This window comes from Lepus europaeus, chromosome 5 (assembly GCF_033115175.1).
Source record: "Lepus europaeus isolate LE1 chromosome 5, mLepTim1.pri, whole genome shotgun sequence".
NCBI classification, from domain to species: Eukaryota; Metazoa; Chordata; class Mammalia; order Lagomorpha; family Leporidae; genus Lepus; species Lepus europaeus.
Window position 1 is genome coordinate 24,232,311 of NC_084831.1, and position 13,696 is coordinate 24,246,006.

A 13,696-nucleotide genomic window follows, 5' to 3' on the forward strand; every position below is an offset into this window, starting at 1 on the left:
TTCAAATAAATAAATAAATAAATAAATATGGATGGGGCCAGTGTTGGGGCATAGCAGGTAAACCCACTGCCTGCAATGTGGGTGTCCCATGTGGTGCTGCTTTGAGTTCCAGCTGCTCCACTTCCAATCCAGCTCACTGCTGGTGTCCCGGGAAAAGCAGTGGAAATGGTTCAAGTCCTTGGGCCCTTGCATCCACATGGGAGACCCAGAAGAAGCTCCTGGCTTCAGTCTGGCTGAGCCCCAGTTGTTGCTACTATTCGGGGAGTGAAAATCTCTTTCTCCTTCTCTCCCTATCTGTCTCTCTCTAACTCTGCCTTTCAATTCATTAAAAAAAGAGACAGGCTGGCACTGTGGCGCAGCAGGTAAAAGCCCCGGCCTGCAGCGCTGGCATCCCAAATGGGTGCTGGTTCGTGTCCCAGCTGCTCTCTTTCCAATCTAGCTATGTGCTATGGCCTGGGAAAGCAGTAGAAGGTAGCCTAAGTGCTTGGGCCCCTGCACCCACATGGGAGACCCCGAAGAAGCTCCTGGCTCTTGGCTTTGGATCAGCTCAGCTCTAGCTGTTGAGGTCATTTGTGGAGTGAACCAGTGGATGGAAGACTTCCCTCTCTCTCTGGCTCTACCTCTCCCTGTAACTCAAAAAAAAAAAAAAAAAAAAAAAAAAAAAAAAAAAAACACTACCACCACAGTATGGGGATATTATATAAGGAGAACATTTTATGTTATTTGGAATATTCATGATTTTTAAGGAGTATGAATTTCTTGGGTTTTGACTATTCTCATTGGACCATAAAAGCTTTCAATTACTGCTCATTCTTTGGGCACTATGCCAACATCTCTGTTTTGTTTTTTAATTAATTAATTTATTTGAAAGTCAGAGTTACACAGAGAGAGAAAGAGAGGCAGAGAGAGAGGTTTTCCAACCAATGGTTCAGTCCCCAGTTGGCCACAACAGCCGGAGCTGTGCCAATCTGAAGCCAGGAGCCTCTTTAGGGTCTCCCATGTGGGTGCAGGATTCCAAGGACTTGGGCCATCCTCTACTGCTTTCCCAGGCCATAGCAGAGAGCTGGATTGAAGTGGAGCAGCCGGGTCTTGAACTGGCACCCATATGGGATGCTGGCGCTTCAGGCCTCCTAGGGCATTAACCCTCTGTGCCACAGCACTGGCTCCCCCATCTCTGTTGGAACCCCTGTCATAGCACCCATTATACTTCATTGCCACTTCCATAGACTGGGAACTATAGGATATAAACAGGTTAAGATGGGGATCTAATCTCACTTGCTCTTTGTATTTCCTGTACTTACAGTATAGATGCCTGGCTCTTAGTCACCAGTAGGGGTTAATGATCCTGCTTGTGGCCAGCAGCTCAATAGGCTAATCCTACGCCTGCGGCGCCAGCACACCAGGTTCTAGTCCCTGTCGGAGCGCCGGATTCTGTCCCGGTTGCTCCTCTTCCAGTCCAGCTCTCTGCTGTGGCCCGGGAGTGCAGTGGAGGATGACCCAAGTGCTTGGGCCCTGCACCCCATGGGAGACCAGGAGAAGCACCTGGCTTCTGGCTTCGGATCGGTGTGGTGCGCCAGCCGCCGTGGCCATTGAGAAAAGGAAGACCTTTCTCTCTGTCTCTCTCATTGTCCACTCTGCCTCTGTCCTTTAATCTGCCTCTTCAAAGGAAGCACTTCTGGGCCAACAAGAGTGGTCATTCCATATGAGCGTAGTTCAAGGTCCTGGTGCTGCACTTCCGTTCCAGTTCCTGCTAATGTACCTGGGAAAGCAGTGGAGAAAGTCCTTGGGCCCCTGCCACACACGTGGGAGACTGGGATGGAGTTCCAGTCTCCTGGCTCAGCCCCAGCCAGTGCAGCCATTTGTGAAGTGAACCAGTGACTGGGAGATGCCTCTCTTTCTGATTTTGCCTTTCAGAATAAATAAATTTTTAAAAAGCTGTAACATGATAAATGTTTCTGGGTGCTTATGGTTTTTTTGTTGTTTTAAGATTTATTTATTTATTTGAAAGAGTTAGAGAGAGACCTTCCATCTGCTGGTTTACTTCCCAGATGGCCGCAAGCCAGGGGCTTTATTTGGGTCACCCACGTAGGTGGCAGGGGCCCAGACACTTAGGCCATCTGCCATTAATTTTCCTAGGCCATTACCAGATAGCTGGATCAGAAGTAGAGCAGCCAGAACAGGAACTGATGCCTGTATGGGATGGTGTGTGTTAAATGTTCTTTATATGTCATTTATAACTCAGTAAAGTGGATAAAAAGAAGTACTTTGGTGCTTTTTTTTTTTTTTTTGGACATTGAATTTGAACTAGGTGAAGGTGACTATATAGTAAACACTTTCTAAGAAATAGACTAATTAGGCATTTGTATACGTTACTTTCCTCTGCCTTTATCTGTCCTCATAAGGTAGATATGGCCTCTGTTTTACAAATGCAGAAATCAAGATTCAAAGCAGTCAAATAACATCTAAGTTCACACAACTAGTGAGTGGCAGAGTAAGAACCAGGTCTTTCAAACTTTTAAGGACAGGTATCCAAAATCACTACTGTCATAATGGAATTTTAATGGAATGTTAAATATATATTTAAATTACTGGCTTCCCCCACTCCAAGATTTATTTATTCATTTGAAAGACAGATCCTCCTGCTGGTTCACTCCCCAAGTGGCAGCAACAGCCAGGGCTGGGCTAGGCTGAAGTCAGGAGCTTCTTGTAGCTCTCCCACATGGGTGGCAGGAGCCCCAGGACTTGGGTCATCTTATGCTGCTTTTCCCAGGCCATGGGCAGGGAGCTGAAACAGAAGTTGAGGAGCTTCGGTAAGAACCAGTGCCCATATGGAATGCCCAGCGCTGTGGGTGGGAGCTTAACTTGCTGTTTCCTTTCTTCATCAGGGTGCAACTTCATACTTTTTCTTGGTGAAGATTTTTATTTTTTAGTTCCTTTATGCCCCTAGTCCTCATCTCATCTCATTAGTCTTGTTAAATTAAAGATTTATTTATTTGAAAGAGTTTCACAGAGAGAAGGAGAGGCAGAGAGAGAGAGGTCTTCCATCCATTGGATCACTCCCCAATTGGCCGAAGTGGCCGGAGCTGTGCCGATGTGTAGCCAAGAGCTTCCTCCGGGTCTCCCACACGGGTACAGGGGCCCAAGGACTTGGGCCATCTTCTGCTGCTTTTCCAGACCATAGCAGAGAGCTGGATCATAAGTGGAGCAGCCGGGACTAGAACTGACGCCCATATGGGATTCTGGCATTACAGGCCGCGGCTTTACCTGCTACGCCACAGCACCGGTCCCTCTATTTACTCTTAAATCAGGACATTTTGTTATGTCTTTGGTGCAGAGGCTCCAGATCAGGATGGAAAAGCAAACTGCTGTTGTAGAAGCAGGCTTTGGGTTTCCTAGCCAACCTCATATAGCTTTGACACTTGGAGCCAGTCTTTGAAATTAGCACATTTGTCATCTGAAGTCCTCGGTTTCATTACGTGGTACTCCATGTTATTGCTTTAGCAGATTTGGGAATTTGCCTTCATTTACCAGACCAAAAATAAAATCTGTTTTTCCTATTCAGAAATTGAGAAGATTCAGAAAGGGGATTCCAAAAAGGATGATGAGGAGAATTACTTGGATTTATTTTCTCATAAGAACATGAAGCTGAAAGAGCGGGTACTGATTCCTGTCAAGCAGTATCCCAAGGTAGGAGGAGAATGTGCGCTCTTCACATCTCTTTAGGGTATGGGCGTCATTAGCTGTAATAAGGATTTCTGAAGATGGTGATACGTCAGAAACTTGAGCCTGAGCAACTGCTATTCCCTACTTGTGCTGCCTGTTTGTGGTGTTGGAACATCTGCACCTATAACTAATAGCATAGCGTAAGCCAGGAAGGAAATGACATCATCTCATTATTATCAATGAGTTGATTTTTTTTTTTTTTTTTTTTTTTGACAGGCAGAGGACAGTGAGAGATAGAGAGAAAGGTCTTCCTTTTGCTGTTGGTTCACCCTCCAATGGCCGCCGCGGTAGGCGCGCTGCGGCCAGCGCACCGCGCCGATCCGATGGCAGGAGCCAGGTGCTTCTCCTGGTCTTCCCATGGGGTGCAGGGCCCAAGCACCTGGGCCATCCTCCACTGCACTCCCTGGCCACAGCAGAGAGCTGGCCTGGAAGAGGGGCAACCGGGACAGGATCGGTGCCCCGACCGGGACTAGAACCCGGTGTGCCGGCGCCGCAAGGCAGAGGATTAGCCTGTTGAGCCACGGCGCCGGCCTGATTTTTTTTTTTTTTTTTTAATGTTTATGCAGGCTCCAGGTTTAAGGAAAAAAGTGAACCCTGCAGTTCTCACCATCAGAAAGATCGACCTGAAATCTAAATAAAATGAAATAGTTACAAAAATCCTTGACTGAATGAAGTTTATTTTCTTGCTCAAAGTTTAAGTCATTGCTTTCTTCTCCTCCTCCTCTTTCTCCTTTTTAAGGAAAGCAACATTATTTATATTTAGTTAGCTAAACATAGTACCAAACAGTGTTTGTAAGGTCACTGTCTTAAAAATGTTGTGTGCTATATGTTAAAATGTTTATACTAAAATACTAGGAATTGGAGTGTGTTACAGAAACCCAACTCCCAAGTGTAGGAACTGCCACTTTCTGGTTGTGTAACCTTAGACTAATCACTTTATCAGCACAATCTCGGTATCCTTCAGTAAACTGGGAGTGGTAATACTCTACCTATTTTACAGGGTTATTGAAAATCAATACAGAGCACAAATATATGTGGAAATTTTTTTATGGGAGCATAAGTATTTAGAAATCTCTTTTATTTCTGTCAGTTCAATTTTGTTGGAAAGATTCTTGGACCACAAGGAAATACAATAAAAAGGCTGCAGGAAGAGACTGGTGCAAAGATCTCTGTGTTGGGAAAGGGTTCAATGAGAGACAAAGCCAAGGTAAGCTCACATTAGTGAGGCAAGAGGATGCCCTAATGTGTTCTACTTGCTCAGGGTTAAGTGTGGAATGCCTTACAGAAGCAGGCAATTCGTGTGTGTACAGAATGTGACTGTTTTCATTGGATGCAAGAGATAATAGACCAAATTAACTGACTTGATTGACAGTCCTAGAAGAGCCTGTGTTTGTGATTTTTTTCCCCCCTTTTATTGTGTAATAATGGAAACAACAGCATCTTTGGCTTTAGTAAACTAACCTGTGAAAACTTGAAAGGGGAACTGGGCAACTTTGGGTGTATTAAACTTAGCCTGGCTAAAGAGAGTAACGTGTGAATGAATACTCCTTTTTCAGTAATGTGAAAAATGAGAACAGTAGTGTTATGCATGGGGATGAGTTTGAAGATCGGTTGTTTTGCTTTATAGCCACCTGGAATGTGAGGCCCACTAAAAAAGGTATTCCCAAGAAATCCCGAGTAACCCAGAAGTAAGGCTTCTGGTCGTTTTTACGTGCCGCAGCCCGGACACTGTGTGTTCTTTGTAAGTGCCAGGAAACTTCCTATCAGAACAGAATAGTCTTAGCCTTCTGTGGTCAACTTTTCAGATGCGACGTACCTGCGACAGTTGAAAAACTTGCTCTTTGGGGCTGGCATTGTGGCACAGCAGGTTAAGCTGCTTCCATGTACAGTGCCCTCATTTCTTATTGGCCCTTTGGCCTAGTCCACATGATGTGATGTTTCTGTGCATTTTTCCACAGGAGGAAGAGCTGCGCAAAGGTGGAGACCCTAAATATGCCCACTTGAACATGGATCTGCATGTCTTCATTGAAGTCTTTGGACCTCCATGTGAGGCTTATGCTCTCATGGCCCATGCCATGGAGGAAGTCAAGAAGTTTCTAGTACCAGTAAGGAAATCTATAGCCTGTATCTTCTGAGCAAGGGAGAAGTGGGCTCTCAGGCTGTTGTAAAGGCAGACGTTTTTAACTAGGATTGCAGAGCATTGCTGAAGTTGTGTGCCACATTCTGCATATGTGTGTGGGGTCCATTACTCATACCTTGTTCTCAAAGCACTGTTCTCATTGTGTACAGTATCTGTTGTCGGTATTCTGGGTCCACAGCGTTTCTGCATTCTATAGTCTGGGTAACAGAGTCTTCATAAGCTAAATACTCTGGTACCAGCATGGAGCCTGGAGGTTGTACTAGGAAAATGACGAAGGTGACTACCTCCAGAGTTATGCTGTAGATTAGAGTCTGGAGGCTGTGACAGCAGAAATGTATAGTATTTGATAGTAATGGATTCAGTTATGACTTGACTGTCCTCATGAGTGTCTCAGGGAGTTGCGTTTAGAGTTTGGTTTGGAAGAGGCGTGATTGTTACACCGTTGACTGTAACATTAAATAGGTTGGTGCACAGGTCCTCTCAGGCTGTTGCTGAAGCCTAGGAAGAGTTAGAACAGGCTAGGCATCTGTCTTGCTTATTATCACTTGTAAGTGGGAAGTGCTATTATGTTTGCCTTTTAGCAAGGCCTAGTGGTTGTTAGAGTTACCACCATACGACTGTTACACATTTTAATATCAAAGATTAATCTGGAATTTAGTAAAGATTTGGAATAATATTCAGCTACAGTTGAATAAATGTCATGTTTTCCATACTAAAACTAGCAGGAAATAAGGAACAGGCCTTGGTTTTCTTGAATGTAAAATGAAGGAGTTGGAATTAAATGTGTCAGAGGAGAGGAGAATTGGTAGAGCGGTGTTTACCCATAATGCTGAACTCCAAGGATTCCAGTATGAAATCTGAACAATGGGCTAGCATTGGTTATTTTGTTCTCCAATGGGAGTTTCAAGAAATAGTGATTTTTTTTTTTGACACGCAGAGTGGATAGTGAGACAGAGAGAAAGGTCTTCCTTTTTGCCGTTGGTTCACCCTTCAATGGCCGCTGCGGCCAGCAAGTCTCGCTGATCCAAAGCCAGGAGCCAGGTGCTTCTCCTGGTCTCCCATGCGGGTGCAGGGCCCAAGGACTTGGGCCATCCTCCACTGCACTCCCGGGCCATAGCAGAGAGCTGGCCTGGAAGAGGGGCAACCGGGACAGAATCCGGCGCCCAGACCGGGACTAGAACCCGGTGTGCCGGCGCCGCAAGGCGGAGGATTAGCCTGTTAAGCCACGGCGCCGGCCAAGCAATAGTGATGTTTAACGCAAGAGTAAGTGAAAAGTTGAGGGAAGCATCTTTCTGATGACTGGACTCTTCTATTCTTAAGCCATAACCACCTAAAATACATAGAAATGCATGACGTATTAAGACAGAATAGCTCCTAATAGGAAAGGTCTGAAAAGATTTGCAGATGGCATTTGACTGTTCTTCCTCTAGTGAGGGAAAAACAGTGTGCCTATATTTGCATCCCTGACCGGAATATCCACTTTCCTTTTAGAACCATTAACTCTGCCATGAGGCTTTATGTACCTTAGGAGGAGCACTGGGCTGGGAGCTCTGTCTGAAACAAGTTATCTTTTCATTTTTCTGAGCCTCAGGTTCCTGTTTGTCCCAAATACTTGTTAAGTATCTGGTAGATGCCTAATACTGTGCTGCCTCTGATGTTACAAAAGTGGCTCCTGGAAGAGCTCACAGTCTAGTAAGAGAAGAAAAACATGGTATAAAATGATGTGGTAAGTGCGTATTAGGTAGAAAGAATTACGTGGTGTTTTAGGAAAGAGCAGGTATGGAGTTGCTATCAAGAGAAAGTTTGCCAATAGTAGTACTGTTTTATTATTTTAGGAAGTCTTGCAAGAGTTAAGAGTCCCTCAGGTAGATATTAAAAAAAAAAAAAAGTATAGTCTATTGATTCAAAGTCTAAATTTTGGAGAAAGCTAATACCGAATCCACATTTGGAATCTGCCACTTTCAAGCTCCATACCCTTGGTCCGGTTGATGATTACTCCTTGAATCTATTTTCCCAACTGTAAAAATAGAGATCTGCTTGCTCACTTCAGGGTCATTTTGAAAATTAAACTGAAAAATCCATATAAAGCTTATTATATAGTGCCTTGTTCATAGAGCTCCATTAATGGTAGTGGCTTTTATTATTCCAGGGAAAGGAAATTATTTGCCAAGGATGGATGTGTGAGAGTGGGTGCCAGGTCCTGACCTACAAAATGTTGAGCTTGGCTTGAGAGGAGAGCGGATGGTAGGGACCACGTCCTGAAGAGCTCCACCTGAATAATGGGGGTCTGACACCAAGACTTTCTGCAAAGAAGTGACAGGCAGGGTGCTCTTCAGCTTCAGAGAATCAATGATCTGAGCCTTTATCTGGCCTTTCCAAGCTGTTCGTAGCATCCAAGACTCACGTGGGCCAGATGACTTCACGGTAAAAGGTGACAGTGTTGTACAGTGCTCTTTGTTATCTTTCATTCCCAGGATATGATGGATGATATCTGCCAGGAGCAATTTCTAGAGCTGTCCTACTTGAATGGAGTACCTGAGCCCTCTCGTGGACGAGGGGTGCCAGTGAGAGGCCGGGGAGCTGCACCTCCCCCTCCACCTGTTCCAAGGTAACAATAATGGAGATAGCCAGAAATAGGATATAAATTGACCACTTGTAGTAACATAATTATAAGAGCATTGTTCTCATTTCTAGCTTTAGAAGGGTCTTGGGATTCGTATGTTGCATTAAGAATGGAATTGTAGATCTTTGGCACTTTAACCATAGTCAGGTGCTACAGTCCTGCTAAAACTTTAAGTCTGTTAATTTTGGACAGTCTTACTTTGTTTTTTTCTTTAAAATAAAAATAAACCAATCTTTAAAAGAGAGAGAAATCTTTGATCCATTTGTTCACTCCCCAGTGGCCACAGTGGCTGATGCTAGGCCAGGCCAAAGCCAGGAGCTTCTTCCAGGTCCCCGACATGGGTGGCAGGAGCCCAAACACTTGGACCATCTTCCACTGCTTTTCCCAGGCCATTAACAGGTAACTAGATCAGAAGTGGAGTAGCCAGGACTTGAACCAATGACCACACGGGATGCCAGCATTGCAGGCTGCAGATTTACCCACTGTGCCACAATGCCAGCCCCATTTTAGCATTTTTTTAATGACCTGCCTTTAGGGCTTCACCTTTTGTGATTAACCTTTCTGAAGTACTCAGCCTTCTAGATCTGCCTGAGGCAGTGTACTGATGGATTGGTCTTCTGTGGGACCTGAAGAGCCTTCCAGGATAGGTCCCTTTCCCACTTCACATGCCTATATATGCTTTAGTGGTGGTCTAGTTAGGCATCATAAAATCTGTCTAGGGGCTGGCATCCCATAAGAGTGCCAGTTCGAGTTCCAGCTGTTCCACTTCCTGTCCAGCTTCCTGGTAATGCACCTGGTGAGGCAGCAGAAGACGGGATGGTCTAAGTACATGGGTTTTCCACCCATATGGGAGACCAGGCTGGAGTTCCTGGGTGCTCCCTTCAGGCTGGCCCAGACCTTGCTGTTGCAGCCATTTGGGGACTGAAACAGCACATAGAAAATCTCTCTCTCTCTCTCTCTTTCTCTCTTCCTCTCTCTCTTTCAAATAAATTTATAAAAATCTCTTTAGCTATATAGTTTACAGACTAACCTGAACATGATTGGCCTATTTATAATTTAAAGTGAACTCTGTTTTTCTAGGGGCCGTGGAGTTGGACCACCTCGGGGGGCTCTAGTGCGTGGTACACCAGTGAGAGGAGCCATCACCAGAGGTGCCACTGTGACTCGAGGAGTGCCACCCCCACCTACTGTGAGGGGTGCTCCAACACCAAGAGCACGGACAGCAGGCATCCAGAGGATACCTTTGCCTCCACCCCCTGCACCAGAAACATATGAAGAATATGTAAGAATATTTTGAGCAAAGCACTATTTCCTAATACCTAGAAGGTTGCCAGGGAAGATTGAATGACAAATTCTTGGCCCTTGATGTAGGCTAGGGACTGGCTGTAAGATTTGGAATCTTCCCCTCTTCTCTTGGAGTGAGTGATGAATGTGAGCACATTTTTCTAGCTTTGGCATGATTTACTGTCTGTGGGTTTAACTGGATAGATAGAAGCTGTGCTGTGTTGTGTACTGTTTACTAAGGGATCTTCTGCAGCTGCGGCTGCTGCTGCTGCTCAGTTTTGTATTTTATTTCTTGCCCACGCCTATCCTGTAGCCTGTTTGTTCGGATTTTATTTATTGTTTTAGTAACCCTTTCTCTTGATTATTCTACAGTAGGTATTCTGGAGGAAATGTCCATGTTCTGTTAATCTAGACAGCTGTCATACATCTGTGGGATATCCTGACTTTCTATTCATTTTATGTGTTCTAGGGGTATGATGACACATATGCAGAACAGAGCTATGAAGGCTATGAAGGCTATTACAGTCAGAGCCAAGGGTGAGTCGGGCACTAGGGCTGTTCTTTGGGATCCTAGGGATGGATAGAGTTGGAGAACCTGAGAGATTTGGCTGCACAAACCTAAGGAGCAATGTGGCTTACCTTTTAGGGGATATCCTCTGCTTTTGACTCTCAGGCACAGACTTGGATCTACAAATTTGGCTAACTCTGAATTTTAAGTTATAATTTGGAATCTAGGAAAAGCAGATGAAAAATTCCTGAGCTGTGGCTACATGGAAACAAAAGGGGGGAGTACTTTTAAATAATTGTATTTGTGATTTTAAAATATCACAGCCACATTAAATTGTACAGGGACGGAATAGCTGTTTATTCTCTTGTAGTGAGCAGTGTGGTAAATAGGTACGTGGTATACACAGTGTTTAGAAATATTTGAGGTATAGGGTTCGAACAGAATGAGGATGTTCCTATATTGTACACAAAAAAACAACAAAGAAATGTAGTAACTCTGAGCTTCGTAACACTCTGTCTTTGGTTTTCAGGGACTCAGAATATTATGACTATGGACATGGGGAGGTTCAAGATTCTTATGAAGCTTATGGTATGTACGTCTGTGGTGGGGCAGAACTTACAAGTAAGTGCCTGTTAGAATGCTAGTGATTGGATTATTTGGAGTCAAGCAGACACACTTGAAGAGATGGGAGGGGTCCTTGGCAGGTTAAGTGTATGTCTTAAGTTAGGGCTCAGGTCCAGCCTGGCCTAGTTGGAGCAGCAGACTTTTAAGCTCATTATGGGCTTTTTCAGGGGACAAGTAGTCCTGGATTATATTTCTACACCTTTGCTGCTGGTACCTAGGCCACATTGGTATATACCAAGAACTTAAATCTTACCCAACTGTAGTCCTTTGCTTCACCACATTTGTTAAAAGTTAGATTGCTTCAGAAAGAATCTCATTGTAGAAGAAATGACAAAGGGACCTGAATGGAAGGTAGCCAGTCAGAGCAGGGTAGGGGGTGAGAATAGTACCTGTTCAAATCTCATCAGAGGGTAGGGGCTGCTGCCCACTTAGGGCAGTGCCAGCACCAAGATACTTGCTGGCTTGGAAGACGTTTCAGTGCTCAGCCTTGATCCTAAGGGAGCTACGGAGGCTGGAATGGCAGCAGGACCCAACTGCCTTCCTGAGGTTTAGTTGGAAACACTGCTCAAGTGAGTCCTCCAGAGCCAATTATGGCTGCACGTTAGTGGGCCCTGGAGGGAGTGCCATGTGGCACTGGATGCAGAGAGAGCAATCTTTTAGATGTGAGGTATTTTCAGCATACCTGAGGGACTTCCAGAGAGTTCTTGGCAAGAGCCTCAGCCGTCAGCAGTTCATCTGAAGACACTGGTGTACAGTCTTCCCTGACCCCCAGCTATAAAAAAAGGAACTGCTTAGGCCCTCCCACAGACGGGGTGCACGCAGCTCCTCAGCATGGTAAGAAATAGCCAGTCACTGCTTGCCCAAGGAAACAGTTGTTTCCAGTTCTAGCTCAGTGGTACTGGATGGCTGCCATCAGTAACACTGCACTTCTGTGCCTGTGTGCCGCTGTCAAGGATGTTTCCCTCTGTCAGTGAGGCAGTACAATGAGACCTCTGTATGTATTTGACTAAACTGCATTTCTGTTTTGCTGAAGAAAGGACTGAACTGAAAGAGGCAGGCTGCTCCTTATATGATGTTGTCATGGTTAATGTATTCTGATCTCTGTCCTTTCAAGCAGAATTAGGAAAATAGTTGTCATGTTACCCAGAAGCCACTGGACAGTGCTGGACGTACATATTGTACTGAGAGTCTAAACAGGGTTCTATACGACTTCAGGTTTTAGTTTAAGACCTAGAGTGATGGAAGCATGTGTTTGTGATTGCAGACAGCTAAGAGAAGTCCTCAGGAAGGGAGTGCGTGGGGAGGTGTAGGAACCAGTGGGAAGGAGAAGGGACGACATAACGCATTTTCCTAAAGGGTCAGTTACAAACGTACATGATCAACTCAGGCTGCTCCCTGTTGCAAAGGGAAACCATTTGAGAGCGTAAACCATGCCTTCTGGCTTCTCTGGACCATTGACATAAGAAAGATGCTTCAAGAATTCTCCTGAACAGTTCTGTGAAGGCAATGTGTGATTGCATTTCTCTCCACTGGAGCAGTGAGTCCCAGCTCTGCTGGTGGAAGACCTTGTTAAATGTGGCCCTTGTTTGCTTCTCCCAGAGAGCCCAAGGAGCTTCTCTACAGAAAAGCCTGCCTTACTACCTGCTCTCTATCTGAAAGACTTCTAGAAGTTTTGTCACTTTATCTGAAGCTGCCTGCCAGATTGCTTTGGAGAAAGGAAAGGCTATTGCAAACCCATTGAGATAATTGATTTCCTTATGTCTGAAGCTAGGTGCTGGGCTGATGCAGCGTGGGGAACTGCAGTGTCAGTCGTGTTGCCTGTGGACAGCCTCATTGCTGGGCGTTCTCGAGTCAGTGCCAGCCTGTTCTGTCTTTCTCTTCTATCTTTACGACAAGCTACTCAGTAGGGCTGGCCAGAGAGGAGAGCAAGGTTCTCCGGGGAGGTCCCACGATGCCAGAAGAAAGGCAGTGTTTGGGGTGCTCTTCCCCAGCTGACTGACCCCCGCTCGGCCCCAAATGCTTTTGGCACATAGTTCAATGAATTCTCTTTGCTTTCCTCACAGGCCAAGACGACTGGAATGGGACCAGGCCATCACTGAAGGCCCCTCCAGCTAGGCCAGTGAAGGGCACATACAGAGAACATCCATATGGACGTTATTAAAAACAAACAGGAGGGGAAAATAGCAGTTATGAGCAAAGTTGTTACTGATTTCTTGTATCTCCCAGGATTCCTGTTGCTTTACCCACAACAGACAAGTAATTGTCTAAGTGTTTTTCTTCGTGATCCCCTTCTTCTCCCCACCTTACTCCATTCTTAACTCTGCATTCTGGCTTCTGTATGTAGTATTTTAAAATGAGTTAAAATAGATTTAGGAATATCGAATTAATTTTTTAAGTGTGCAGATGCTTTTTTTCTTTGTTGTTTAAATATAAACAGAAGTGTACCTTTTATAATAAAAAAGAAGTTGAGTAAAAAAAAAACCACAAACCTGTTAGTTTCAAAAGTGACTTTGCTTGCTTAAAGGTTCTGAAGTAAAGGCTTGTTAACTTTCTCTTAGTTTTGATTTGAGGCATCCCGTAAAGTTGTAGTTGCAGAATCCCAAACTAGGCTACATTTCAAAATTCAGGGCTGTTTAAGTCTTAAAATCACAAATGTTAATGGCAGTAGGTGCCACCATGTAAAAGTGAGCTCAGACGTCTCTAAAAACGTTTCCTTTAAAAGCACATGGCGGTTGAACCTTAAAGTTAAATTTTAATATGAAAGATCCTCATGAATTAAATAGTTGATGGCAAT

General features: G+C 44.7%; 1 protein-coding gene across 1 annotated transcript in view; it reads left to right on the forward strand.

The window, feature by feature from the left end:
• The window catches only part of KHDRBS1 (KH RNA binding domain containing, signal transduction associated 1), a 30,288-nt gene extending 16,905 nt beyond the window's left edge, over positions 1–13,383 (forward strand). The window contains exons 2-9 of the mRNA XM_062190847.1: positions 3,563–3,687; positions 4,814–4,930; positions 5,682–5,828; positions 8,338–8,471; positions 9,567–9,768; positions 10,240–10,307; positions 10,808–10,866; positions 12,966–13,383. Coding sequence (XP_062046831.1) covers positions 3,563–3,687; positions 4,814–4,930; positions 5,682–5,828; positions 8,338–8,471; positions 9,567–9,768; positions 10,240–10,307; positions 10,808–10,866; positions 12,966–13,063 — 950 coding nt within the window. The 3' untranslated portion in view covers positions 13,064–13,383. The remainder of the gene's footprint in view (positions 1–3,562; positions 3,688–4,813; positions 4,931–5,681; positions 5,829–8,337; positions 8,472–9,566; positions 9,769–10,239; positions 10,308–10,807; positions 10,867–12,965) is intronic.
• Positions 13,384–13,696: the final 313 nt, after the last annotated feature.